Source organism: Vidua chalybeata, chromosome 8 (assembly GCF_026979565.1).
Source record: "Vidua chalybeata isolate OUT-0048 chromosome 8, bVidCha1 merged haplotype, whole genome shotgun sequence".
NCBI classification, from domain to species: domain Eukaryota; kingdom Metazoa; phylum Chordata; class Aves; order Passeriformes; family Viduidae; genus Vidua; species Vidua chalybeata.
The window spans coordinates 16,512,741-16,539,145 of NC_071537.1; the positions used below are offsets into that span (position 1 = coordinate 16,512,741).

The following is a 26,405-nucleotide window of genomic DNA, read 5'->3' on the forward strand; positions in this document are numbered from 1 at the left end:
TGTGCTAAGAAAGGAGAGAAGCCCTGCATGGCATATTGCTCCAGGAACAAAGGCTCTATAACATCATTCTAGTGATACAGGTTACCATGGAAAATACAGGAACTTCAGCACCCCCAAGGGGTTAACTGGGGAGAACTGAATGTGCTGGGCAGAAGGAGTCATTGTGATTTTGGCAGCCCTTAGGCTGAGCATCTAACATCATGCATGCAATTTTGTACCACAAAATGGATTTTCCCTAAATTTCAGTCTGCAATCCCACTGCTCTATTGTGCCTGCTACCTCCATCTTCCAAGCACTACAAGCAGCTCCTTCCCTGCAGGACACTGTGGTATTTGCTATGATTCTGTTACTGCCTGATGTAATTCTAAAGGTCTCATCATTATGCTCTTTTATTCAGTCAAGGTATAGAAAATTATTTTCCATTTCTAATTGAGCCTTTTAGGCCCAGAGAGATCAGGATGCAGAAATGAGAAAGCAACTTTAACTGCCTGACAGGAGAAAAGACACAAACCTGACCATGTTGGATGTGGAAACTCAGCAGGCTGTGTAGGGACAAGGCAAATGCAAAGGAGCAGGAATATGATAGCCAACTGCCCTAAGTAATTTTTACTTTCTTACATTCTTAGTTCTTCTTTTTTTGGGTTTTTTTGGGTTTTTTTCTTTGATGTTTCTTTGTTATTGTGTATGGTTTCTTTATTTATTTGGTATTTATGCAGAGTATAGTTGTACTTAAGAAACACAATATCAAACTCACTTGAATTTTGTAATACAAGAGCCACCAATCGTATGCTGGCAGAGTATATAAAGGCTTGCATAACCTGTGTATTTCTGCCCCATAAAAATCACAATAATTTGTAGGACAGGGCCAACTTCGTTATTTGCTTGTATCTAATACACCAGCATTCTCCCCACTATTTTGGAATTGCAGATAAAACCACAATGTAAAAATAAACATAATCCATAAAAAATGGGGTTCTCGTAGGAAAAATATCCACCTTTTAGGTACATGATATCTTTCACAATTATCTCTTTTGACATTTACTTTTTGCTGTAATAGTCTACATATTACACCTCACACCATGGAAAAACCAATCTCCAACCTTCAGCAGCTGGCAAAAGATTATTAAGTGCAAATAATCTGACTTTCTGGGCAAGTTAAATGTCTGAACTCCTCCAGTTTCAGAAGAGGTATTTTACCATGGAGATACACAGAAAGCACTATGCATGTTGCATTTCTATCAATTACAAAAAAGTGACTATTTCTATTATCTTTTACAAAATTAAATTAAACATACCACGATGGTTTATTGTTATAAGTTTAATAAATTTGCCATTTAGTTTTTCTGGACTTTTAACTGGAATCTGGTAGTTCAGACCTTTTCTTTTAGAAGCTTTTTTAAAACTTGTGTCCCAACATACAGTCTTTTTACTCAATTCATAAGACATTTAAAAGAACTCAATCTTCTGTTTACAGAAGATTGTCAAAAATTATGATCTGTTTCCTCATTAAAAAGCTCTACAATTACATTTTCTTAATGACACCCTCACAATTTACATTTTCAGAATGTGAAGTTTCCTTGCATTTCATGAAAAGAAGACAAGAAAGAAGCAATCCCAGCCCTGTGAGTTATCTCGGTGGTCTGTACAACATTTCCTGCCCTATGTGGTGGATGGGGGGCTCAGCTCATGCCTAGTCCAGGTTTTCCATCCCCAGCCGTCTGCTCTCCTTGTGCTGTGCCTGCTGCTGCTGCAATAACAACATGCTCTCACACCATCTGATACAAGTGTTCCCTGGTAACATTTTAATAGATAATCTGCATCACTTTAGCTCCCCACACCCTCCTGCTCTTTAGCTACTCTTAACACTTAAATTATTAAATAAGCCTTTCCCGGCATGTTGGTCACCTCCACCACACTGCAGCCAAGAAATCATGTCAAGATGCATTTGTTGAGCTAATTTTAACACTACATTTCTAGAAATGTTCAGATTAAATGGGTTCCTCCAGTCCTTCTGTCTGTGCCTAAAATAAGGGGACAAGGGCAATTCAAAAGGGAGCTCATTTTCCTTCTGCAATACTTGCATGGGTTTTCAATTAAATGTAGGTCTGTATGCATGTTGCTACAACAAAGAGTAATGTATCTCCCACTTCTTCAACCTCACCATAGGATGACCAGTCATAAGTTCTATGAAAGGAAATTATCTTTTTGATATTCTAATGGAGTCCTCTGTGTAGTACTAGCTGAAATAAATTCCTTCTGTGATTTTCTTCACTGTTATTTTGAACGAGCTTAAAGAATGGAAAAGGCAAAGCTCAAGTTCAGCCTTTCACAAGACTTGGAGTTTTGATCAGCTGATAGAAAAGCCTGGAGTTGTAGGGGTGCTCTTGCAGCTCCCATACCCAGCTCAACAAGGGGCATTGTCAACACTGAGGTCAGTCCATTCATTGCACAGTGAAGAATGAAGGTAGGAAATAGTGGTCATGTGGGTTCTCTGCTAATGGACACAACAATGGCTCTTTGATGAACATCTGAGAATCAGAAATGGAAAAGCTTTCCAAGTTTGTTTATGAAGGTGAAGAATAAGCATGGCAACCTTTATATGGCTGATAAAGAAGCATCCTCACAGTGGAAAGCAGATTACAGAAGAGAACACTTAAGAGGTGGCCTCTTAAATATAGAAAATAACATACTTAAAAAAAAAATAACATGTAGTTATGCATCTCTAATCAGAAACACAACAGTCTGAGTTGAGAATATACAAGTCAGCTAAAGAAAGGAATATATACATGGTGCAAGGAACATAGCAGCTCCTGTGGAGCAAAGGAACCACTACCAAAAACTCAGTTCTCTAAGATTTCCTGACCTGGGTGCAAAACAAGGCAATGACTCAGACAAGCTCATGGAAAAGCCTGCAGGGAATGCAAGATGAAAAAGATGGTGGAAATATATGTGGAACATTTTCTGTTAAAGCAGATGAATTGAGAAGAAAATGTATTCTGGGATGATTCTGAAGAAGTGTAATGTCCTTGCTTTCAAAAGAACAACCAGCAGCAGCATGATCTGTTGACTGAAGGATGGGCATAGGGATAATTTCAAACCAATTCTGCATCATTAGAAATTTATTTATAAATCTCATGATCAATACTATGCAGTTCCTTTAACTTTTCTATCATTTTGCAAAAAACTACCTCTTGAATGAAAGGTTGGGGTACTTGATTGTCAAGGAATGAAAGAAGCAACACACAAACATGTCAAAAACCTGGACAAAGGCATCAGTCTGACTGTAGAGATGTGCTTAAATAGGATCTAAAGGTAATTGAGAAGGTCAGTCTATCTCCCGGTAGTCACATTAAAAATTATATTCTCTTGAGCCAGTACCAAGAAATTGGAAGATTGATAACTCAAACAAGAAGGTTAAACACAGCTATGGTCTTGTGTATTTAAAACATTTCAGTTTATGAATCATAAACATTGTTTACACTACCCACTCCTCTGAAAAGGAATTTATAATGGCAAGGCTGGAAACTGTGACTTCATTCCACTCATAAAAGAAAACTATTTTGCAATCATTTGCAGTTCTTGCTGCAATCCTAGAGGCTAGAATAAGAGAGATGGATATTATTCTTCATAGTGACTAGTGTTTTTATAAAATACAAATGATTAATTCAACTGAATTTTTAAAGATCAAAACCCTGAAGTCAAAGCCCTAACAGTTTCCTGTGCATTGTCTTCAAAGTCTGCAAAGTGGCCTCTAAACAGAATATAGGATCTTCAGTTCAGAGTTAAAACCTAACACGATAATTTATTCATTCACCAATGAAAAGTGTGATTAAGGCTATGATCTGAACTTCTGAAAGAAAAAGGTGCCTAAGGAGATAGCTTTAATCAGTGATTCAATTTTTACCATTTGCCTTCTCAGTTCCTTTCTTTGTTATGTTAACAAGCCCCTTGTTTAAATCACCTCATCATAAATCAAGTTTTCTAGGTCTGTGATACTCTCATCACTCTTTTACAGACTCAGTTCAGTTGATCTTTATCTTTTTTTGAAGAGTTATGGTTAAATTGGATACAATGCCCCATTCAAAGCCTGGCTTTAGCCCATGTCTTACTTCCTGTGTCATATGGCTGATATCTTTATATGTTTGCCTTTTTTGCTATTGTATGACACTGTTGTCTCACATTCACCTTGTGGTTCCTGTAGCCTTTCATGCTTTCCTGCAGACACTACTCCATCAGCATCCATCATCTTGGCTTTGTGCAGGTGTTTCAGACCAGTATCTTGCACTGTCTCCACTGAACTGAGTCTCATGCTTAAGGCTGGTCCTGTGAGTGTTCACATTGGCTTTGAATTTGGTTTAGAATCTGGACTGAAGTCCAGGTTACATCCAACATGGTACATCTGCAAGTCCTCATTGTAGAACTCACATGGTAAAGCACACTCTTTATTTCATTTGTTCAGATGGACAGACCCATTAACTCCCCAGGGATTTGTTTCAGGCTCTCTGCAGAGGCAAGGAAAGTATCTCTGCCACAGTGCACGCTAATCAGGTTTTCAAAGATAACTCCATAACCAGCTACTTCTAGGGCTATAAAGGTTATTCTAACATAGGGGGACAGTAGGGAAAGTGTGGTCAAAACCCAGCTACAACAGTAACACAGACTACCTAGATTTAAACTGAGAACAAAAGGATACAGTGATCTTAGTAATGTAAGAAAGATCTTCCCCCCACTGTATCCCCATCAAATCCAAGAGAGAAAATTGCAGCTTGTGCAGGAAAATTCATATAAAAGCAATGAGCATCAAAGACTAACAACTGCTTTACTGCAAAAGAGAAGTCACAACCATGGAGGGAAATGTGTGTGTAAATATAGGAGCAGGAGAACATGACAAAGAATATTAAGGAAGATTAGTTATTGTGTGAGTAGGCTAGAGAAATCTCATTCTGGTTTATTTTCTTTCCTTAGCTCCTGAAGTTTAATGACTTGTATGAGGCATAAAGTAAATTGTCCCAAAAATATAACAGCAATGTGCTCATTAAAACACACAGTAATATTTTCCTTCAGAGCTGATACACTTAGAACAATCTACTATAAAAATTATATCAAACATATTAGACAACTCCATTTCACACTGCATGGAAATGGACAGAGATCTTAGTGTAATAATATATAACCATTACATGACCATAACAATAATACATAACCATTACAGGTGGTCAGAACTTAATTTGAAAGCAACTCCAACGTTTGGTGAACTAATAAGCCAAGGCACGTGATGTGCCTTGTACTCAGTGGAGCCATAGAAGATTTTAAAAGTCACAATGAAGTCCTTTATGATCTCTCATGGTACCCACAGCCCACAGTCAGAGGCCAAGATTCCTCCTACAGACAATGGAGAGTCCTCAGCACCCATGAAAGTGAAATACACAATGTTTTCACATTGCTGGAAAAGGAGCCACACAGCTAACAGTCAGATCAGCCTTGTCCTTCAAGGGCATGTATGTAACTCCAGGCAGCTTCCTCTTGAGATTCTTGGTTGTAAACCCTCTCCTATGGTTTGTTGCCCAAGATAGTTTATTTTCTTCTCATGGTCCTCTCTCCTCTGCTGTTTCTCTCCCACTCCAAACAACAAACCAGGGAGAGCTCTAACTATGCAAGGCAGTTAGGAAGTGGGAGAGCTACCTAAAAATGCTCCCCCACCCCTGAATTAGAGAATCCCACCTCTTCTCCAGCAGTCATTCTCTCAGTCTCTCAGACTCTGCAGAAGTCTTTCATTTTTAGGACTTATAGCACAGAAAGATCAGTGAGTCAATATCAACTGCTCTTTTTATAACATAGTATGAGACATATCATATAATGGTTTGGGTTGTGAGGGAATTTTCAAGGTCTCCTAGTTCAGCACCTTCAACAAGCTGGGACATCTTCAACCAGATCAGATTGCTCAGAGCCCTGTCCAGCTTGGCCTCAAATCTTTCCAGGGATGGGGCATCCACAGCCTCCCAGGGAAACCTGTTCCAGTGTCTCACTACACTCATTGTAAAAAATTGCTTCTTTATATCTATCTAAATCTGCTCTCTTTTAGTTTAAACTAATTATCCCTTGTCCTATCACAACAGGCCCTGCTAAAAGTTTTTCCCCATCTTTCTCCTTTTTGTGACAGGAGAAGTCTTCCAGCCCTCTGACTATTTTAATGGCCCTCCTCTAGACCCACTCCAACAGGTGCATTCCTGTCCTGTGCTGGGACCCCAGAGCTGGATGCAATGTTCCAGCTGGGGTCTCACAGAGCAGAGGGGCAGAATCCCCTCCCTCACCTTGCTGGCCACACTGCTTTGGATGCAGCCCAGGACACATTTGGCTTTCTGGGCTGTCAGTGCACATTGCTGGGTCATATCCAGCCCCTCATCCATCAGCACTCCCAAGTCCTTCTGGGCAGGGCTGTTCTTGATCTGTTCATCCAATACTGCAAGGGTAGCAGGGAGCTGCTGGTAACTTGAGGGCCTGTCATCATTGATAGACAGGGTCAGAACAATAAGGAGTTTGGAACAGATGTGCAAAGTACATCAACACCCATGAAACAGAAGTATATGTGGGTTTTGAGATCCTAATTCTGAATGAAATTTCTGAAACTGATGTCTGATATCCCATCCCCAAACGTGCAGTAACGTAAAGGTTATGTCTACACTCTCTTGAAACTTCTGGCATTTTTAAACACACCCTATGGAGAAGACTCTTACCACATTTAAAAAAAAAAATCATCCTCAATAATCCACACTGATATTCTACTTCCGAAACGAGAATCCCTTTTAACTCCATCAATTGCAAAGGAAAATAAATAAATTGACTCCCATGCACCAGGCGCACGCCCATTGTCCCCACGCCCCCGGAGGATGCCCGCACAGGCGAGCTGCCGCAGCCCAGCTCGGCTCCCAGACTCCCTCGCCACCTCGGAAGGGGACCGCGGTTGCGGGCTGGCTTTGTGGTACCGGCGTGCGGCTTCCTCGAACAAAGCGCGAGTGTGTCCGGCGATTTCCTGCCAGCCGGTGCCGTCGAGGCACAGCGGTCCCGGCGTGTCCCCGCGCTGTCCCCCCGCGGGCGGCGGCCGGGGAGGGGCGTCGGCGGGGGCAGTCCCCGAGCACTGATAACCCCCGTGCCGGGCCCGCCGCGGGCAGCCGGGGAGCGCGGAGCGCCACGCACCGCACAGCGCATCGTGAGTGCCTCGGGACAGGGCGGAAAACACCGAGGTGAGTGGGGAAAACCGGGTGCGGGGGAAAGGACGGGGTTGCCCCTAGCCGGGTCTGATGCCCTTGGCAGCTGTGATGCCGCAGCCGGCGAGTGCGGGCTCAGGCTGATGCTGTTCAGTTACGGCTTCCCGGCCGGGGTGGTCCCGGGACGGAGCTGAAGGATGGACGGACACGAACTAGAAGCCCCGGGGGTTACAAGTCTGGAGGGATAAGCCCGCTCCACGCCCGGCTCGGTCTGGCGCGACCCCGGGGGCTGCGCTCCCGCCGGGACACCGCCAGCCACGGTCCGTGTGTCCGCAGGGCGCGGGAGATGCGGCGGGAAGGCGGGCCCCGCGCCGGGACGCCCCGTCGCTGAGGCACGCCGAGGATGAGGCTGCCCCTGGCGCTGCTGCTCCTCGCCGCCCTGGGGGCGGCCGCCGGCGGCGCGGACCGGGAGGCGGCGGAGGAGGCGCGGGCGGGGCGGTTCTCCACGCCGGAGCAGCACCGGTGCCGCTGGGAGCTGCGCTCGGCGGCGGGGGCCAGCGAGCTGCGGCTGAGCTGCCGGGCGGCGGGCGGCGGGGCGGCGCAGAGCTGCGCCTACCGCGGGGAGCCGCGGCGCTGCCCGGCCTTCGGCGCCCGCAGCCGCCAGTACTGGCGGCAGATCCTGTCCCGGCTGCGGCGGCGGCAGCACCCCTGCGCCCCGGGAGCGCCGCTCAGCGCCCGCCTCTGCGGCCCGGGCCATGCGCCGCCCGAGGCGCAGCTGCGCCTGCTGCCCGAGCCCGGCCCGGAGCCCACCGAGGACCCCGCGCAGACCTACTGCGCCGAGCGGTGGCACTCGCTGTGCAGCTTCTTCGTCGGCTTCTGGGAGGGCTGAGCCGCTCCGGCCAGCGGGAGGGAGCGCGGCCGCCCGGGCTCCGCACCCGAACACTCGCGGCCTCGCCTCCCCTCAGCCACCGCCGCCAATGCCCCCTGACTTTGTCCACTCTCCTTTTACTCCCCAATAAAACGGTATCTATTTTGTGACAAGAACTTCGTGTAATTCTTTGTCTCGTCAAAGCCCTTTAACATCTGCAGCGCTGTTACAGTGTGTAACTGACCCGGGTGAGTTGAAGTTACACTTGGAATCACCCAAGTAGAAAACCAAACATTTATACCAGAACAAGAAGTGACTGAGACCTTACTAAACAGTAAGTCCTAGAAAAACCTTTCTTGCTGACAGAGATTTCACAAGCGACATGAACCAGTCCTGTCCTGTTTCCCACAGAACAGTTGAGCAACTATCTCTAAAGAAGAACTTGAACAGGGCTGGGTGAGAAACCAGCTGGGAAAAGTTGAGAAACTCAGAAGCAGCTAGGTACAGGAACTGGATTTAGGAGATGAATGATATTTCACCCAGCTAATGGCATAGTGTTTAAATAGGCAAGTTGTTTTACCTGGGGAAAGAGGAGTTTGAGAGATACTTTAGCCACAAAAATAGGGTACATTTTGGTAAGAAAAGCTAGTTTCCCTCAGCTGTCTGGGGTCCTACACAACCCTAGACATCTGCCTATGACCGGGAACAGTTGTAGACTCCTTTTGTACGGTTTTAAGGATGGCTCTGAGAAGGCCACTAAGAAGTAATCAGGATCTTCCCAGTGGCTCTCACGAGGATCTGGACTGTTGCATGCAACTCTTAGTGCCAAGACAATTTCCTTTACAGCAAATAATGCTGGATAATGCTCTATTCAAGCACTGTGCAAAAGCTTCATCATCACTGAATGTGATCTGGATGACTATTTTTCTTAATGACTGCTCACTTTTCCTTTATGTGCCTGTCACCCAAGCAGCCACAGAGTGGGCTGCTGGCCAGAGCATTGCACAGTACCTTGTGATAATGCTCAGCTTTGTTTTACTTCCATGGTCCAGGCACAGCAGCTTTGTGCAGTGCTGCTAGAGCTTGTATTTCTCACCATCAGATGCAAAGGTGGAGCACCATGGCAACCAAGCTGATTACCCACATCACTCTGCATTTGAAAACCCAACTAGGAACTCTGAACAAATTCATTGTTTACCCATGAGGGAGAAGAAAGGAGAGGATCCCTTTCTCTATGTTTAACCACAATATTTCCCCGAGTTTCCAAAATAGCTCAAAGGCTTCCTTTTAGCACCACTAACTAATAAAATACAACAACCCACGAGACTGTATTAATTGCATTTACTGTGGTTAATAACACCAAAGCTTAGTGCTGAATAACAAACAAATACTCAGTTTTTCTGCTGACAAACTTATCTGCAGATCCTCAAGGCTGGGAAACTATAGTGAAATCCTCAGATTTGTTTTTAAGGGGGTGCCTTTTTGCTTCCTATCTCAACATTTTCATCCTCTCCCATGATTGGATAACAGCTAGCGCCGCCAGCTAAGGTAACCAAACCAGAAACACTTTGTAGCCAAGATCTTCACTTCCAACAGAAAGGATTCCTTTTAGTCCTGCGGCAGCTCCACAAGATGTACTCATTACACTTCCCACCCCTGGATTTAGTTCAGCTCCCCAGATCTGTCCATGCACCCACTGTGCAGCCACCCTTTACCTCTGCTCACCCATTGCAGCTGTGGCAGTCCTTCACCGCTGCTCTAGGTCCTGGCTTGGCTGGCTCCTGTCATCAAGTGAAGATTTTGGCTGGCTCCTTCTTCAGCACCTCCTGACTGTCCTCAGCAAGAAGAGCCTGCATGGCCGACCTGGCAGGCTCAAACCCTGACTGTTAATCCCGTTGGCCTGATAAACTCTTCCCTCCCAGAGGAAGGTGGTGCTGGGAACAATTAACTTCCCATGTGCAGCTGCTGCTTGGTCTGTCATGACAAGGGTGCTGCCAGCTGACGTATCTGGACATTAGGTGTCTTTTTCAAGGAAAAGCATAAGTTACCTTAAAAAAAAAACCCCAAATGATTGACATTTTAGCTTCTGGAAATTAATTCTGGGAGCTCTAACTCAGGAAGTTTTCAGAGGAAAAAAAAAAAAAAAACCCAAACAAACAAAAAACCACATCTTTGTGCCATATTGCACACAGCATTATTTTCTTTCCTCTGGCTGCTGAGCTCATCTCTATATCTGGAGGTTCCAACAGAACCTCAAAAGCTGGCAATACCATTTCCTGATTTTCCTTTGGAGAAAAATCAGTGATGCTGATTCTGGGTATACAATTAGTGCGTCTGGCTTTAATCGCTCTCTTTATATGTAGAAAGCCCTTGATCCTATTAAATAGCACTAATCTCCCTTTCACCACCTTCTGATTTTGAAGGAACAATTAGAAGATGTTACTGTAATTTGCAAGGTTAAAGAAGGCAGTAAGCCGTCTTGCTGTGTTTAGCAATTCTTTCCTGTAAAGTGACATCAAAAATTAATAAATGGAATGGAATTACTCTTTCATCACTGCCTGAGCAGTGTTTGTCTCACAATAGATCTGGAGTTGCAGACCCCAGACTTTGAGCAGTTCAGTCCTTTGTCCCAGTCCACAACAGGAATTACTCTTTCCTGGGTTCTGCACTAGGCACTTCCTTCTGGAAGATGCTGGTTTTCCCTCTCAGTCTTTATTCTCATTCCTCTGAATTCAGAGGTTCAACAAGTGAAATCTGCTCAGGCAGTCTTAGCTCAACCTTCAGCTCTACCAGCTGTACTTGCCTGTATTTGCATATTAATGTTTCCACATGTAATTTTGACACTGATGTTTCCTACTTGAGTTTATGACCAGCCTGTGCTACTGGAGTCTGCGAAGGGATGCAATGTTTTTGGAGGTTTGTGGTGCAATTTAAAAGTCATCAGACTATTAGCAAATAAGAATAAGGTGGAGACACAGAAAGAATAAAAAGAAATGAAAAAATAAAAAAGCAACTATTTAAGCTGGAGCTCATTGGATAATGGAACCTGAAATCTTTGGGAATCTCTCTTTAATTGTCCCTGACATATTTCAGGCCTCCCTAGTGCTGTGAACCCTATCTAAGATGTACTGTAAAGTCAAGCAGCAAACGAGGTGAGTGAATGGCAGGCTTTGTCAATTTGCCAAACAACAAATCCCCTCCTCTGTAATAATCTGGATTTTTTAAGAATTCCAAGCTCAGTTCATGAACACAGCTACATGAAAGAGGCTTTTAACCATACAGTATTACAGAGTTTCGATTAATTCTATCAGCCCTCACACTCCTTCCTTATGTGGAAGGAATCTGTTAAGTATGAGTAAAATATCTACAGCTTTAAAAGAAATACTTTTAGGGCTTAGCCTCATCCGGTCTGTTCTGTTCCCAGTGAAGTGTGGACAGGCTGCACTGCCTCTCAGATACTTTTCTCAATTTATTTCAAGCCCTCAGCAGGTAAATGATGCACATTTCTTGGAGGCGCAGGCCGCGCTGAGCCCGCAGTGCCGATGGCCGAGAGCGGCACGGCCCGGGCAGCGGCTCTGACGGACTCCGCCGCAGCCTCCGCACGGCACAGAGCCCTGGGCAGCTCCCGCACGGCACAGAGCCCTGGGCAGCACCCCTATGGCACAGAGCCCTGGGCAGCACCCCTATGGCACAGAGCTCTGGGCAGCCCCGCACGGCACAGAGCCCTGGGCAGCACCCCTATGGCACAGAGCCCTGGGCAGCCCCGCACGGCACAGAGCTCTGGGCAGCATCCCTATGGCACAGAGCCCTGGGCAGCACCCGCACGGCACAGAGCTCTGGGCAGCATCCCTATGGCACAGAGCCCTGGGCAGCACCCCTATGGCACAGAGCTCTGGGCAGCATCCCTATGGCACAGAGCCCTGGGCAGCTCCCGCACGGCACAGAGCTCTGGGCAGCACCTGCACGGCACAGAGCTCTGGGCAGCATCCCTATGGCACAGAGCCCTGGGCAGCTCCCGCACGGCACAGAGCCCTGGGCAGCATCCCTATGGCACAGAGCTCTGGGCAGCATCCCTATGGCACAGAGCCCTGGGCAGCACCCCTATGGCACACAGCCCTGGGCAGCCCCGCACGGCACAGAGCCCTGGGCAGCACCCGCACGGCACAGAGCCCTGGGCAGCCCCGCACGGCACAGAGCCCTGGGCAGCCCCGCACGGCACAGAGCCCTGGGCAGCACCCGCACGGCACAGAGCCCTGGGCAGCACCCGCACGGCACAGAGCCCTGGGCAGCTCCCGCACGGCACACAGCCCTGAACAGCCCCCCGGCTCTCACAGCCCTGGGCAGCCCCCGGCTCTCACAGCCCCGGCCAGCAGGGACAAACAAGGAGCCTTGGCCCCCGGGGTCTCAGCACCCCAGGTAAACACGCAGCCAGAGCTCTGTCCTCGCTGCCGGCCCTTGCAGCCTGGACAGGCACAGGCACTCCTTTAACAAGGGCTCTGCTGCCTGCTGGGGCACGCACTGCACTGTCCCACCCCAGCACCTCGGCAGCTCACTCACCCATTTTACACCCACACCAGAGCTGTTGGACCAGCTGGAGAAGCTTTCGTGTTCATCTGTTAGAGGAAACCTAGGAATACTTGCTCCATGTAAAATAAGACTTCTTAGGACTTAGTTGTAGTTAATTTTAGGCTCTAACATGACATTATTTTCTGGCATAAAATGACAAAATGTTTGATGGAAGCATCATGGTAAAACACAGAATTTCTTATTACACATTCAGAAAGTACTAAAATATCTATTTAACAAAGGAAATCCAAAGGACAAGATATGGTTCAATTATAGATATCCAAATCCTAAAATACAAAATTGTATGCAATATCTACTTAAGCAAACATTCTTAAGTAATAAAAAATGTCTTAAAGCATTTCATTCTCCAGATTATTTACAGAGCCTGTATTTAATCTGACTACTGGACCCAGCAGATATTCTCTCATGAGTAAATTAAAGTCTTAGGTCTCAAAATGTCTATAGAGCTTGAATTTTTGGTTGAAAAGGAACAGAAAACCCCCAATTAATTTCTTTTTTTCACACTGCAGTTGTAACTAGCAAATACGTTCAATGTATCATCCTCAACGTTAGTTTAGTGAAATGCAGGAGAAGAAAGTGTAATGGCTAACCTTTTAAAGCTGTGTTTCTTTTCAATTTAAAAATGTACTGTGCACTTCCCAAAGTCACGATCCTTAGCAGCAGCATGATTTGCACTAACAGGAGTAAATATAGCCTCAATTCCATGTGTTTGCTGCTTTTTTTTTTTAAATTTTAAGAGCAAAACCTTCCAAAATTATGAATAAATTTATCACCGGTATTCTTTTGATGGGAAAAGAGTAACAAGACAGCCACACAAGACAGTATTATTTCATGTTTAGTCGAGACAAGATGCTGAGGATTTCGAGCTGATCTTTTGTTTCTGCCCAAAGACAAACGGTATAAAATTTATATGCATGCTTCTGTCCTGACAGCAAAGGGCTTCAGCACGACTCTCGCTGAGAGCTAATGGCTCTTGGGGATGCTGTTCTCTGAAGTCCCTGGGCATGAAATGGTCTCTTGCAATTCATCTCCCGTTAATAGCAGCTCCAAGACTACAGTCTCCTTTTTTAAAGTTCTTTTATCCCCGGCTGAAGCTGCCTGTGCTCTCATTGGAGCCGAGAGGGTGTAGTGTGATGGTTTTCTCCCCTCAGCTCTATTCTCTCGCAGCCCTCAGCAGACGTCGGGGCAAGCTGGAGGCCCTATGGAAAGCGGGGCCTGATGTCATCCCACCCAGCACGGGGCCAATGAACGCCTGCAGCCCCCGCCCCGCCACACACGGACACACGGACAGCATCTCAATGGCCTCGGGGGCTCTGTAGAGCTTTGTCGGGCCACGGCAAATGGCAGCGGGAACGGGACGGCTTCTTTCAGTGGGCATCTCTGAGCCGGAACATTGTGGGGCCGTGGCCATGTAGGAAAACAGCAGCAGAAAACAAAAAGTAGTTTGGTTTAAGAAAGAAGTTATTATAGACCCAAGGGAGACAAGACTTCTGTTTTAGTTTCTGGGAGATGAGGTAGCCCTGGGGTGGGGGCCAGCCATGTGCAGGGGACACCTATGAGGAAAACACAGGACTAGGACACCAAGAGAAGCCATCTGGCCCTTTCTGCCAGCACCAGGCTGGTGGGGAGAGCCCAAATCTCCTGGCATTGGTTCTTTCTTCCTTTTAATGTGCCAACGTGGTAAACATGGCTTAGTAATGAAATAACATCATAAAATGACATGTGTATGCCTAATGCTACCACAATATAATCAGCCACAGCTTGGTCTGCCTTTTACATAGGTCCTCCTCACCTGCAGTGATTGTGCAGATGTTTCATTGTCTTCTTCATGCTCTCTGCTGCCTCAGGAGATCAGACTCTGATACTCATGTACATTTCCACCTCTGTAGTTCCTCTGCCCAAAACCTGATGGAGTGGTGGGACTCTCAACAGTGCTAGTTCCTTTCAAATTATTCAAACTAAGGTGCCAGTGTGGAGTAGACTTCTTGCAGGAATTTTGGAGCTAACCCCTGAATAAGGTTAATGAAAATATTTCCATCACACATCAGTTGCAGTAGAAGTCACTCGCACTTGAAGTACCAGCTAATTTTAAATCAGTGAAAGTGAGAGTAAAAAACTGGCATAGACAACTCAGAAGATAAGGCTGGAAAAGCCGTAATTTCCTGAAAAATGATAGCTCATTTATTTTTTTATTATTACAGTCTAGGTAAGGAGTAAGTACATGTAAATATTCTTTTGAGATTTAAAACAGTGTTTTGCTGGATACCGTCTCTTTTCTAGGCACCTTAGGTATTCCTGTTCATCACAGGCTTCTGCTGTTAACCCAGTTATCCCACATGGGCACCCCAAGGCCGGGGAATATTGTGAGGAGTGTGTGCCATAGTCACTCAACACACAGAGCAAACTGAAGCCATCTCTTGTCTAGCGACAAACACTAACTGTATTTTACCAACACTGGATGACCACCATTTATAAATAAATATAAAATAAAAGAAAAAGAGAAAAAAAAAAGTGGTCTAAGTCTTGTGTGGGAGGGGTGAAGGGACAGAGATTTAAGGCTAACAGTTTTCAGCTACGTTTCTATTGGTAAACTAACCTTTCCAAGACCTTCAATAATTGTTTGAGGCTGTAGAAAGGTAGCTCCTGTCAGATCTTCTCTCTTTAACTTCTAGGGACAACTTTTGTGGACTCTCATAGAAATGCATTATCACTCAACTTCATGTGTGCCTGCGTGAGCTCACCCCAGTGAAAAGCATCCTTCCCTGAGCAAAATGGCTTTTACAGCTGCTGCTGCTCTTGAGTTGCATTAAGGTTGTAGCTGGAAGAAGTCAGATCAAGAAGTGTGATTTCTGTTAGGTCTGTTAAACCAACACAGCCATGCCACTGCCAAGACTGACTGGAAAAGCAGTAGGATGTGAAGGGAGAAAGCTCCCACTGCCTCCCAGTCTATTAAAATGAGCCACAAACACAATACTGATGTGGTAAGTCAGGGCAATATGCAAATGGCTGCATGTCCCAGAAACCCTAATCCTATCAAGAATGCAGAAGATGTTAATTTGACCATCTTTCACAGCTCATAAATCTATCTGTAGCAAAGCCAGGCTGGCAGATGTCATCCACTAGCACTTCTTTGAGGCTGGCAGTCTCTGCATAGATGCCTGATCATGCCTCAGTAAAGACCAATAAAGAACATTGTTTGTGTGGCCCGAGGGCAGCTTCTCACATTTTGCCACAATAGAGGAAAACAGTGGGAAATGTGAATGACTGATTGGCAGAACTGGTGGTCTTGGTTGTCCTGCTTTCCACATGCATTTTTCATCAGCAGCAAGCAGATTAGTCTATCTTGCTCTCAACAGTTAGTGGTGTGTTTTCCAAATTAAGTTTTTTAATCCTAAATTATAAATACAAGCTGGACATAGGTCCTTTTCTCTTAGGCAGTACTTACTTACTTCAAACTACTTAAAAGAGCAAACACCTTTATTATGATGTGATCTTACTCCTAAGATTTAACATCTAGAATAGAAATATTCTCTTTCAAAGCAAGCAAAGGTCTGTAAATAAAGTATCTCTAGAATATACTCATTTTATCCTTCTCAAATACAAGCTTTAAAATTACCAGTTGCAATACAGCTTCTTTAATACCAGCCCGAATTAATCTAATTTTTACAATGATGGTGGTAAAATGGTAACAGAGGTTGCTCAGAGGGGTGGTAGATCATCCATCCCTGAAAACATTCAAGTTGGACAGAGCTCTGAGCATAGTTGAAGATGTCCCTGCTCATGGCAAGGGTTTGGACTAGATGAGCTTTAAAGGTCCCCTCCTACCTAAACCATTCCAGGACTTTGTAATAATTTGCTTTTAAAAGGTGTATATTGAAAGCACCACAGCAGATATTTTTGTGTGAAGTTACCTGGGAGCAAGGTGGATGAACCTGAAATGAACTGAATGTCTTTATGAACTGAAATGTCTTTCAGCTTCTCAATGGATATTGTGACTATTACAGAACTCCATGTCAAATTGCTTTATTACGGTGTTGGGCTGAAAAAGGAAATGAGACAAAATTATAAAGAAAACTGTAGAGAAACAGGAATTTCCAGCAATAAAAATGACATGTGACTGTCTGCTATTACAGGTACAGACATCCCCGTGGAAACTGCTGTTCATTTAGGATGTGTGCATTCCTGTCACAAGCCACCCACATCACTTCATTTTAGATCATGAAGCTGCAGTCCCACAGAACAGATTTCTCATGCTTGTTCAGAGGGTCTAGAGAGGGGCAGGCTCTGAACAGAGAAGCTGAGGTGCTTAATACTGGCAAATCCCTGCTGTCTGCAACAAAGGAGAAGGTGCAAAAGGCAGCCACAGCTAAATAATTCTGATGGGTCTAAAGAGACAAGGCTGTAAAAAAGAAGTAAACCTGAATAAAGTCAGTTTTAAAACGTAAGGACATAATGAATTTTCTTGGGAAATCCCGGTTGCATTTTACCATTAGAATTAGATATGACAGGGGAGAATGCATTGCGTCTGATGAGAACTATTCCAACTCAATAACCTTAAATCGCTATTGCTAAATTATGGTATAAATATAGTTCTGATTAATTTTTTGAAGACTAACAGAATTAAGAGGCAAATGTATGTTTACAGATATGAAATAATTCATTATGCTAAAACTAGTAGGTCAGTGAGTCCAAACCCACTATTTTAAGTAGGTTAAAAATGCTGAACCACAAACTTCACAAAATAAGTACTATAAATTCCATCCAGTGGAGGAGACATATTAAACACTATTTTGTAGTTTGTTTGTTTCTTTTTTTAAAGGAAAACATGTTATTTTATTGATATTGCAGTAAAACATCTGAAATACATAACAATGCACCCTATCACACAATAATATCTAAGCTATTAATTGTACAAGTCACACCATTATTCTTTCTTCTTTACAAAAAACTAAACACAACTGAAACTTGATATATGAAATATTTAACTCATACATTTTGCTCAACTGCTTTACTGAACAGCTAGTATTTCTGAGAAAGTGGAGGGAAGTCTCAGAAGACATAGAGGAGGCATACCTAAACCCAAGAGTTTATGGACTATTTTATATGAGTCCTTGGCTTTTAAAATTTGCCACAAAGTTCTCGTATCTCTTGCAAAATATTGTCATGATTTCAGTATTTCTGCTGGACTATATCCATACAGCTGACACATGGTACTCACATGAATAAAACTATCCAAAACTTTAAAGCACATCCCGGAATAAATATATTTACACTAGGTGTGAAATTTTCCTTTTAACTGAAATATTCCACTTAACTGCTCCAGGTCTGAAATTACTATTATTTCTTTCTGCATTTTATAATTATCTGTTCATTAGTGTTTCCAAATTTGTAATTGACTAAAAACACTTTTAATAGCAAGTGGTATTTCAGAAGTGCTTTGGAATATGGTTTAATATACAATTACATAAAAAAGCAGGTTTCCACATTTGTTCAGTCCTATCCAAAATGGGGTATTCCCATTAGAATTCCCCCCAGGACTTATCTGTTCTGTGTTACTATTGAGAATTGCTTGAAATGAGATAGCTCGATATTCTGTCTCTCCACCTCACTTTGAGTCTGATTATACAAATGCCAAGAGGCTTTTAAAGCTGCTCAAAATGCTTACAAGACATATATATGTAGGATGTTGGATAGAAGGCTCCTTGTAAGTTTTTTATTTCAGAAATTCAGCAATCTGACACGCTCAAGAGCGGCATGTTTCTCTAATTTTTCCTCCTTATCAAGACACTTGGTGCCTTTCACTCTAATTTAGTGTGGACTATTTCCTTGACCTTGTGGTGCACCACTGACCTGATTTTCTCTGCTAATGCAGTTGCCACCACTCTGAGATGCTCAGTCAATTACACACACACACCTCTGCTCCCTTCCTTTTTTTTAAACCTAATTTTTTTTCTCAAGGTCTGTTCTGCACCTTCAGAAATCCATCTCTCTAGTAATGTGCTAAATGGTTCTCCATTCAAAGACTTACTCCCAATAGGAGAATGTTTTCTTAAAACCTATCATTTTGCAGTTTCTAGTGCATTTTCACATTCCTAATATTTTGAAATAAGCTTTAACATTAGCCCATTTAGTTTGAAGTCAGATTTATTTCACTATCTGATTACTTGGTTTAGAATCTTTGCATTCAATAACACCTTTGCCAAAATGTGCTTCAGGGACCTCATGTTATTACTGGAACTATGCTGCTGTCTGTACAAATTGCACTTATTTATGTATTTTGTGATTATTTATAAATCTTGAAGTTTTAGTACCCAACTGCTAAGTAGGTTTTTTCCTTAAATACTGAATTAGACTTTGTTTGATGAAAACAAATGCTCTAGTGAATAATTATTATTCAAAGTAAACCTCTCTAATTTCAAATCTAATTAGTTAATTTCATGTTTGCAATGCTTCAGTAAAATACTTTCAAATAGGGAACCACGATCAAACATTGGTCATCATGTACAGGTTTATTTATTAAAGATGACTCTTCTGGACTGCTTAGCAGCTCACTCTATCATTAATTAAAACAGTACTTAATGTAACTGCTGTCAGCTTCTACTTTGACTAAAAAGCTATTAGATAAAATATCCCCCTCAGTTGGGTCATAAATATTATATAGACAAATTGATTTACTGTTATTCATTTTTGCAACAAAATTTGTTTTTTCCTTTCACAGAATCACAGAACTAGTACGATTGGAAAAGTCCTCAAAGATTGAGTCCAACCTATTTGGTTAATTTATTTACCTGCTTAATTTACTTACCAGCTTCTTTATCAGTCTAGCAAGAAATTCTATTTCTGTACACATATATTTATTGATCTATGATGCCCACAGCCCCACAAAATTGAATAAATTTCTTGTGAAATAAGCTTCCAAATGCATTGCTGGCAAAAGTTACCTTTCTGAAGAGCAGCTGGACAACATAAAGCCAGACACCTCTGGCCCTGAAAAAGACAACTAGTTCCTAGTCCATTTCTCAGGCTACTTCTATCAGCCACACTATTCAATATGAATCCTTCACCACATGTACCATTCCAGATCTGTACACAGTATTAGCAGGTGACATGAAGCTGCTTTTCCAACTATAAAAGGCCTCAATTCACACGATTTTAGGCACTGGTGCATCTTCTTTTACTCCTTAAACAATTCACATTTGTTTTACACCTTAACATGTGCAAATACTTCTGCTGTGGTCTTTTGAGAACTGCTAATGGTCCTAGCTTAAAAACTCTGCAAGGAAATGTTCCCCTGGCTCTACCACTGCACATGTCACGAGCCACTCCAATCACCTTTGGTGTCACCCAGGAAGACCCCAGCTGAAACACACTCATAAATGAACCAGTTTTATCAAGATTGCAGATGGAGAGAGGGATCTCACCTCCACTTCCTTCGAATTTCCTAGCTGTATTAAAATCCCCACCTTCCCATATACATCCTACCACTATACAGAATCCAGGTGGATAATTTAATGCGACATACTTTGCTCTTATGCTGTCTACAGGGGGTTTTCAGCTTGTCTCTGCTAAATCAATGCTTCAAAACCAAAGTTTTGAAGATCTGTTGTGCAGGGCATTTGCCTTTGGTATTTAAACCCTATTTCTTTTCTTGCACACACTTTTCCCCAGGTCTAACATTAATGTTTTGAATTGGCTGCAACTTTCCCCTTTTAAAACATGTGTGTTCTTCTCAAAGAGAGCCCCATAATGTCCACACATCAATGGTTGTTTGCTTTTTTATGTCAAATGTAAATTGGGAAGCTGAGGTACCATGATTACTTTGGCCATTCCTAACAATTACATTTGCTATTCCTAACATGCCTTTTCAGTGTGTGTAGAATTTGCCTTTCTTTTTTTGCAGGTTATTATTTTGTCTATTCTCTCCCTCCTGTCTTCTCTCAGTTGCCAACCTTGCCCATTTTAGGGCAGAACTTGTGATCCTCAAACCAGTCACCTACATGCTTTTTCTTCTGTGTTCTGCTGTGGCTGCCTGTAGCTTTTTCTGACCTAGTGAGCCACAGGGAGAGGGAAGAAACCCCTTGATACTCTCAGAAGCACCACTGCTTATGCTTGCTGCACAGGGACAAGAAGAGGGACACACCTCCCCTTATGCCCTCCACTGTAGCACTTCCCTTGCTGGCACCACCTCCACCTCCTACTGCAACTTAAGCACAGCTCCAAGAACCACAGAGGGGCAGGCCTCAGTCAGTCTCATTGCCAGGTCACTGAAGGCAAGAAAGCAGCCTTCAGCTCAATACCAATCAAGTCTCTACACTACTTTTTTAAACTGGAAGGCAGAAGGAAAGCCACCCACGGGGCTGTTTCCAGTGAAAATCCATTTTATAAGTTCAGGAGATTGGCTGAAGAAAGGGACATGGCTCCTAGGCTGCAGCACTCTCAGAAGCACTTATCAGAAGTTATGTTTCCAAAACCCTTTAAAGATTTTCATTACCATTGATCTTAGAAAACATTTGCTTTTCTGCCCTCTAGTGCTCATGTCTATTTAAGTCTTCTATACAAACCTGGTTTTGGAAACCTACCACCATATAAATGGTCCTACTGAAATAAAATTACTTACTTATTGCAATACTACCAGTGATCTAAACAGTTCCTTCTGCTGTTGCTCAGGTATGTATCACACCCATGCAGTTATCTGAAAGGTAAGACTCTTCAGGTTACTTTTCATTTTACCAAACCAATGTAAGCAAGTTTTCTTTCTCAGTTCTGGACTATATAATGGAGTTTGAAGTGCACAAATTGCAGCTGACTTCTGGGTTTATTACTAAGACATTTTCACTGCTAGCTAAAGCTGTTAGTTAGCCACATATCAAACTACAACTTTTCACAGTATTTACAGGTTTTTATCCACATTAAAAGCTCTTCTATTTAATGTAATTAATTTTGCCTCCAGTGATGCAGTTTATTACAGCATTGTGCAAGCTCACATTTAAAACAATGGGTTAACATACTACATCTGTAATTACTCCCAAGCTACCAGAAAACCAGTGAATGAAATTTATTTAGTGTTAAATGGATATGGAATGTCATACAATACATGTAAAGACACTTCAAGATGAGTAAAGCAGAACTAATTGCACAAGGGATTAAAGGTTCACCTCAACAGTCAGTATTATCAAATCATTACAGCTTCCATCTTCAGAGTGCAAGGTATGTCATGCAAAAAAACAGCTCAAAAAATCCCCAAACAGACAAAACCAACATTGTGGTACCACTTAAAATGCTATCATACCACAATATTTTACAAGACATTAGGTGATCATTCATATAGAATGAAGCATTTTACCAATAACAAAAAAATTTTAAACATAATTAACAGATTTTGCATGAACACAAATTCCAGCATTACTATACCTAAGGAACAGGCAACATGCTGGGAGAAAGTACCTAAAAATCAAAGCCTTTTTTATCCATAGCCAATATTACTTTCTGCAAGAATTCGGCAATCTTATTCAGTTTCCTCACATAACTGGGTAAGTACATTTTTACATAGAGCATAATCACATAACCACCACATCAGCAAGAGGATTTCATTATCTTGATCAGTTACTACATTTAAAATCATGGTAAGATAACATGCCCTGCAAACAAATTGTCTTCTGGGACAGTGTTCTGTATGTAGAAATATTAAACAACTAAAATATACTCCTACCCACTTTAACCCCAAGTAACTTATAATTTGTATTTACATATTTTTGAAATATGTAGATAAAAACTGCAGATGGCAGAAAAGCAGAATACACACAAGAGCTATGAGAGCGCTGACTGAGCGGGGGGGTGCAGCCAGGAACCCCGAATGACACCTGGGCAGGGGCTGTACCTTTTGCACTCTTCCTCTGTCCAAGGGACCTCACCAGGGCTACCAAAGGCAGCTGCTGCTGTGGCAGAGCTGCTCTTCCTCTCCCAGCTGGCTGAGCTGGGAGCAGAAGGTGTGGCCCAGCAGTTCCACTCAGCTGAAAAGAGACAAACACACTCCTACACACCTGCTTCAACCACAGCTTGAATGTTAACATGGACGAGACACAGGAGATGAGAGGATGGCTTTTAACATTTCCACCTTGCAATGCTCATATTCTGAGGGCACCAACAGGTAGATTAATCTACCAAAAAAAGCATACAAAAAAGGCCAAGTTGCTTGCCCTCATATTAGGAATAAACTATTTAACTTCCTGGCTTAAATGTAAGCAAGAGAAACTCAAGAAAGAACTTCTTGAGGTTAATTTTCCATCTACATTCAAAGAAAATAATTTACTAAAACTGTAACTTGCAAGGTCTACTAGCCTTGAAGTGAGGATACAGATTAACTATACCTATAGTTAAATAAAAAACTTCAAAAGGCATTTTACAGAAATAAAATATGCAACTCTAGGAACTAGGTGGAAAACCACTTTAGTATTTGTCTGGAACATTCTATTTTCATAGCCCATCATTCTCAGGAATGTATATTTCATAAATAAAAATAGAGAACAAAAATTTGTGTATTCAATCTAAAGTTGGATATTTCTAAACCTCTTCAGATAAAATTTGCTTTCTCCCTCAACAATTAAGTGATAAAACCTGAAAAAAATTGACTTTTCAAATCTATCTTGCATGAGGAAACACAGATGAACAAACCAACATCTGGAAAGAACATTTTGTACAAGATTGCAGTTCTAAAACACTTATATTACAAAGCAATGTAAATAAATACCAGGCTAGTACAAAAGCTCTTATTTACAGTTTTACAAATGAAAACGTTTTCAGTGTAAATGCAGTGTTTTAAAGAACACAATATTAGTAAAATGAGTTCCTGTATAGACCATTACAATTTCTGCTAGGTTTGAATGCAGTATTGTATAAAACCATTGTTTCAAGTTAATTTTTGTTTATAATTTAGTACAGCCAAACCCCAGTTTATGCCTGGAATGGTATCTGTTAAAGTGCTGAAAAAGAGGACATTTTTGAAATTTTAGAAAAACATACTGTACATTATTAAAGCTTTATCAAGTCAAAACTGGTATATTTTGTTCACATTTGCTACCACACCACCTGGGATTTGGAAGTTTTTCAACAAAAACTTGTAATTATTGGGATGGCAGCCATCGATATCTTCGCATCCAAAGTCTGATGGTTTCCCACAAGTAACTTGTCTTAAGCTTCAGTGGTGGCTTCAGGTTTCATAATCTGGTAAGTAATCAAGTATTCTGGATAAGCCTGGAAGAGTGACACACACATTGTTTATTATTATTTCATTCTCTGGATAAATTCATAATGTTTGTTAGGAAGGAGAAAAAATTAGTGCCAAAGGAAAAAGGGGCAAAACATCAAAGGTAAAAATCCCTGGATCATTCAGGAAACATGCATTCTTTCAACTGCAACTGCAGCTGGAGCTTGTTCTGAGACAAAAGCACCACAAACCTAGGGGAAAAACCCCCAAAGCATTACATGCCTTTGATAAAGACAAAAAAGTGTCTGTAAAACCAACCAAAAAGCTATTTACCTGCTCTCCTCTGTAAATGACATATTCTGCCAATGCCAATCCATTTACACTGGGGCGCCCAGTCACTGAGTGATGTCCTGGGGGAGAATGAGCCATTTTCATGGCACTGAACTGCAGGAAGGACTTGCCCAATGTTACACGACAGAAGAGCAACTGCCTGTGTTGAAAGGGAAAAAGGACCACGAATACACAATGCTTATGACTTTGAACCTTGAAGCCACTTTAGTCAGCTTTCATAGTTCATAAATTTCGCGGGTTCTGTTTTGCTGAACAAAAGTTGCACTCACTTTGGAAAGATCTAGCCCAAGGAAGGGGTTGGTAGTAATATGGAAAAATGTTTACCTTAGTTACTGGAAACAGCGTGCTTAACCATGTACTCAGAGATCGCCACCACCTTTTCTTTGTCTGTTACTTATTTATTTTAATTTTTTGGGTTTTTTTACGAAAAAGTTTTTTATCCCTTCCCCCCATTACTCATCCTGACAACATAATTCACAAGTGTTCTAATGCTAGATTTGTATCCAACAGCCAGGTCAATATCAAGGCCAAGTGCAAACTCTAGGTCAATGCAAAATACCTCAGACTAGCATTTGTCAGTTTGTTATGCTGTTTTCACTATTAAAAGACTCAACAAGGGCTCTTATTTCTGTATACATGTACCTACTACAATGACAGTGAAAAGTGGATTCAAGAACTCAGTGCAGAATTCACAAATCCACACCTCTATTTCAGTGTGTGAAAAACCAGTGATGTGAGGGCTGACTGTTATAAAGTACATCCTCCTCAAAGAAATACTGCATCTGAGTATCTCTGAATTTCTCCTTTCTCTGTAACAGCCAATGAACTAAACTCTCATATTGCTGCATCTTTCACATTACCATCTAGCAGATCCTCTTCACTCTCGGGCTCCCTAAGTCAGATTTTTATATTAAGGGCAAAGATATAGTTAAATACACTGAAGATGGTCAAGGATTCTTTAGGACTTTGAAATGTCAAAGTTTTCTCAAAGTTTCTATTAGGCCCAGCACACAGAGAGTACTGAGAAGGTCTGGTTACCAAGTAAACCCTTCTTCAGAGAGAGACTACTGCATTGATAGTCTACGACACAATATACAAAAGCAAAATCAGATTCTTTCAAGGGACTTACCTGTGGCAAACATAGCAAGATCTATCTTTGTGAATTGGACATCCAGTGCCACCTCCAATTCCATACACATATTGATTGCTCTTGGAAGAATTTTCAGCAAAATAAATCCCAGCTCCAAACATGCCACCTATATAGGCATGTCTCTCATCAAAACCTTTGTGAATGATTGCATTCACAAATGGGGAGCCTAAGAGAAAGGAAGCAAAATACTGAAAATACAGTACACAGATTTTTGTATGTGTCACAATTCAATCACTTGTTCCCATTGTGTTGGGAACTATGTAGCCTTCCTTATGAACATGCACTGTGAACTTTGCTCACCAGGATAAACTCTGTATTTGTGTACAGGAAAGACTTCAATTGGCTTTACCTTGCTAATGATAAGCTATCTTTTCTGGAATGCTTAACAAAACTAACTTGTCAACTTATAAAACCAAGAAAACCAACAAAAAAATCCCACCCCAAAACAATCCTTAACAGAATAAAGTTTGACCTTTTATCATTTTGGTCATACAGCTGATAAAACAGACTTGAGGAGGCACACTACTTAATCTTCATTCATAACTGCTGAAATGTTTTCACTTAGATGTTTGAGGTCTCCTTCGGGGAGAGACAAGGAGATGCAAGTTTCAGAAGAACAATACAGTATATTTTATCATCCCTTTTGAAATACACGAACACTTGCTCATAAAAAAAATCATGTAAAATCTAGATCCTACTTCCACTGAGGAAATTTACTTTGTTTGAGACACTAGAAACCCTCCAATGAAGAGTGGTGCTGATGAAATAAGTTCATAAAGTGCATTTCAAATTCTCACCATGAAACAGCATCCTTTCATTGGCATGGTTATGATTCTCTTCAGAGACCTCTTTCCTTCTGTGAGTGTATCTTTCCCATAGTTTTTTGTTGCACACTTTCTGAATCTGAAAAAGTCAAAATTACCAAAAAACTCATTTCACTTTACTGGACAGATGTATATCCTATAGCTACTATACTACAGTACAGTTACACTGCCACTGGAATGATAATACTTTCCTTGGGATTCAGTGAAACACAAAGTG

General features: G+C 42.3%; 2 protein-coding genes across 2 annotated transcripts in view; one reads left to right on the plus strand and one right to left on the minus strand.

Annotated features, from left to right (window-relative positions):
* Window positions 1-7,143: 7,143 nt before the first annotated feature.
* On the plus strand, window positions 7,144-8,238 carry FGFBP3 (fibroblast growth factor binding protein 3). Its single transcript, XM_053949432.1, has 2 exons — window positions 7,144-7,241; window positions 7,542-8,238. Exon 2 carries the CDS (start codon window positions 7,609-7,611, stop codon window positions 8,092-8,094), a length of 486 nt encoding a protein of 161 aa, XP_053805407.1. The 5' UTR covers window positions 7,144-7,241; window positions 7,542-7,608; the 3' UTR covers window positions 8,095-8,238.
* A 13,356-nt stretch (window positions 8,239-21,594) lies between these two features.
* TNKS2 (tankyrase 2) overlaps window positions 21,595-26,405 on the minus strand; it is a 29,438-nt gene continuing 24,627 nt past the window's right edge. Inside the window, exons 24-27 of the mRNA XM_053949040.1 lie at window positions 26,162-26,267; window positions 25,344-25,530; window positions 24,197-24,353; window positions 21,595-23,910 (exon numbers count right to left, since the gene is read on the minus strand). Coding sequence (XP_053805015.1) covers window positions 23,848-23,910; window positions 24,197-24,353; window positions 25,344-25,530; window positions 26,162-26,267 — 513 coding nt within the window. The 3' untranslated portion in view covers window positions 21,595-23,847. The remainder of the gene's footprint in view (window positions 23,911-24,196; window positions 24,354-25,343; window positions 25,531-26,161; window positions 26,268-26,405) is intronic.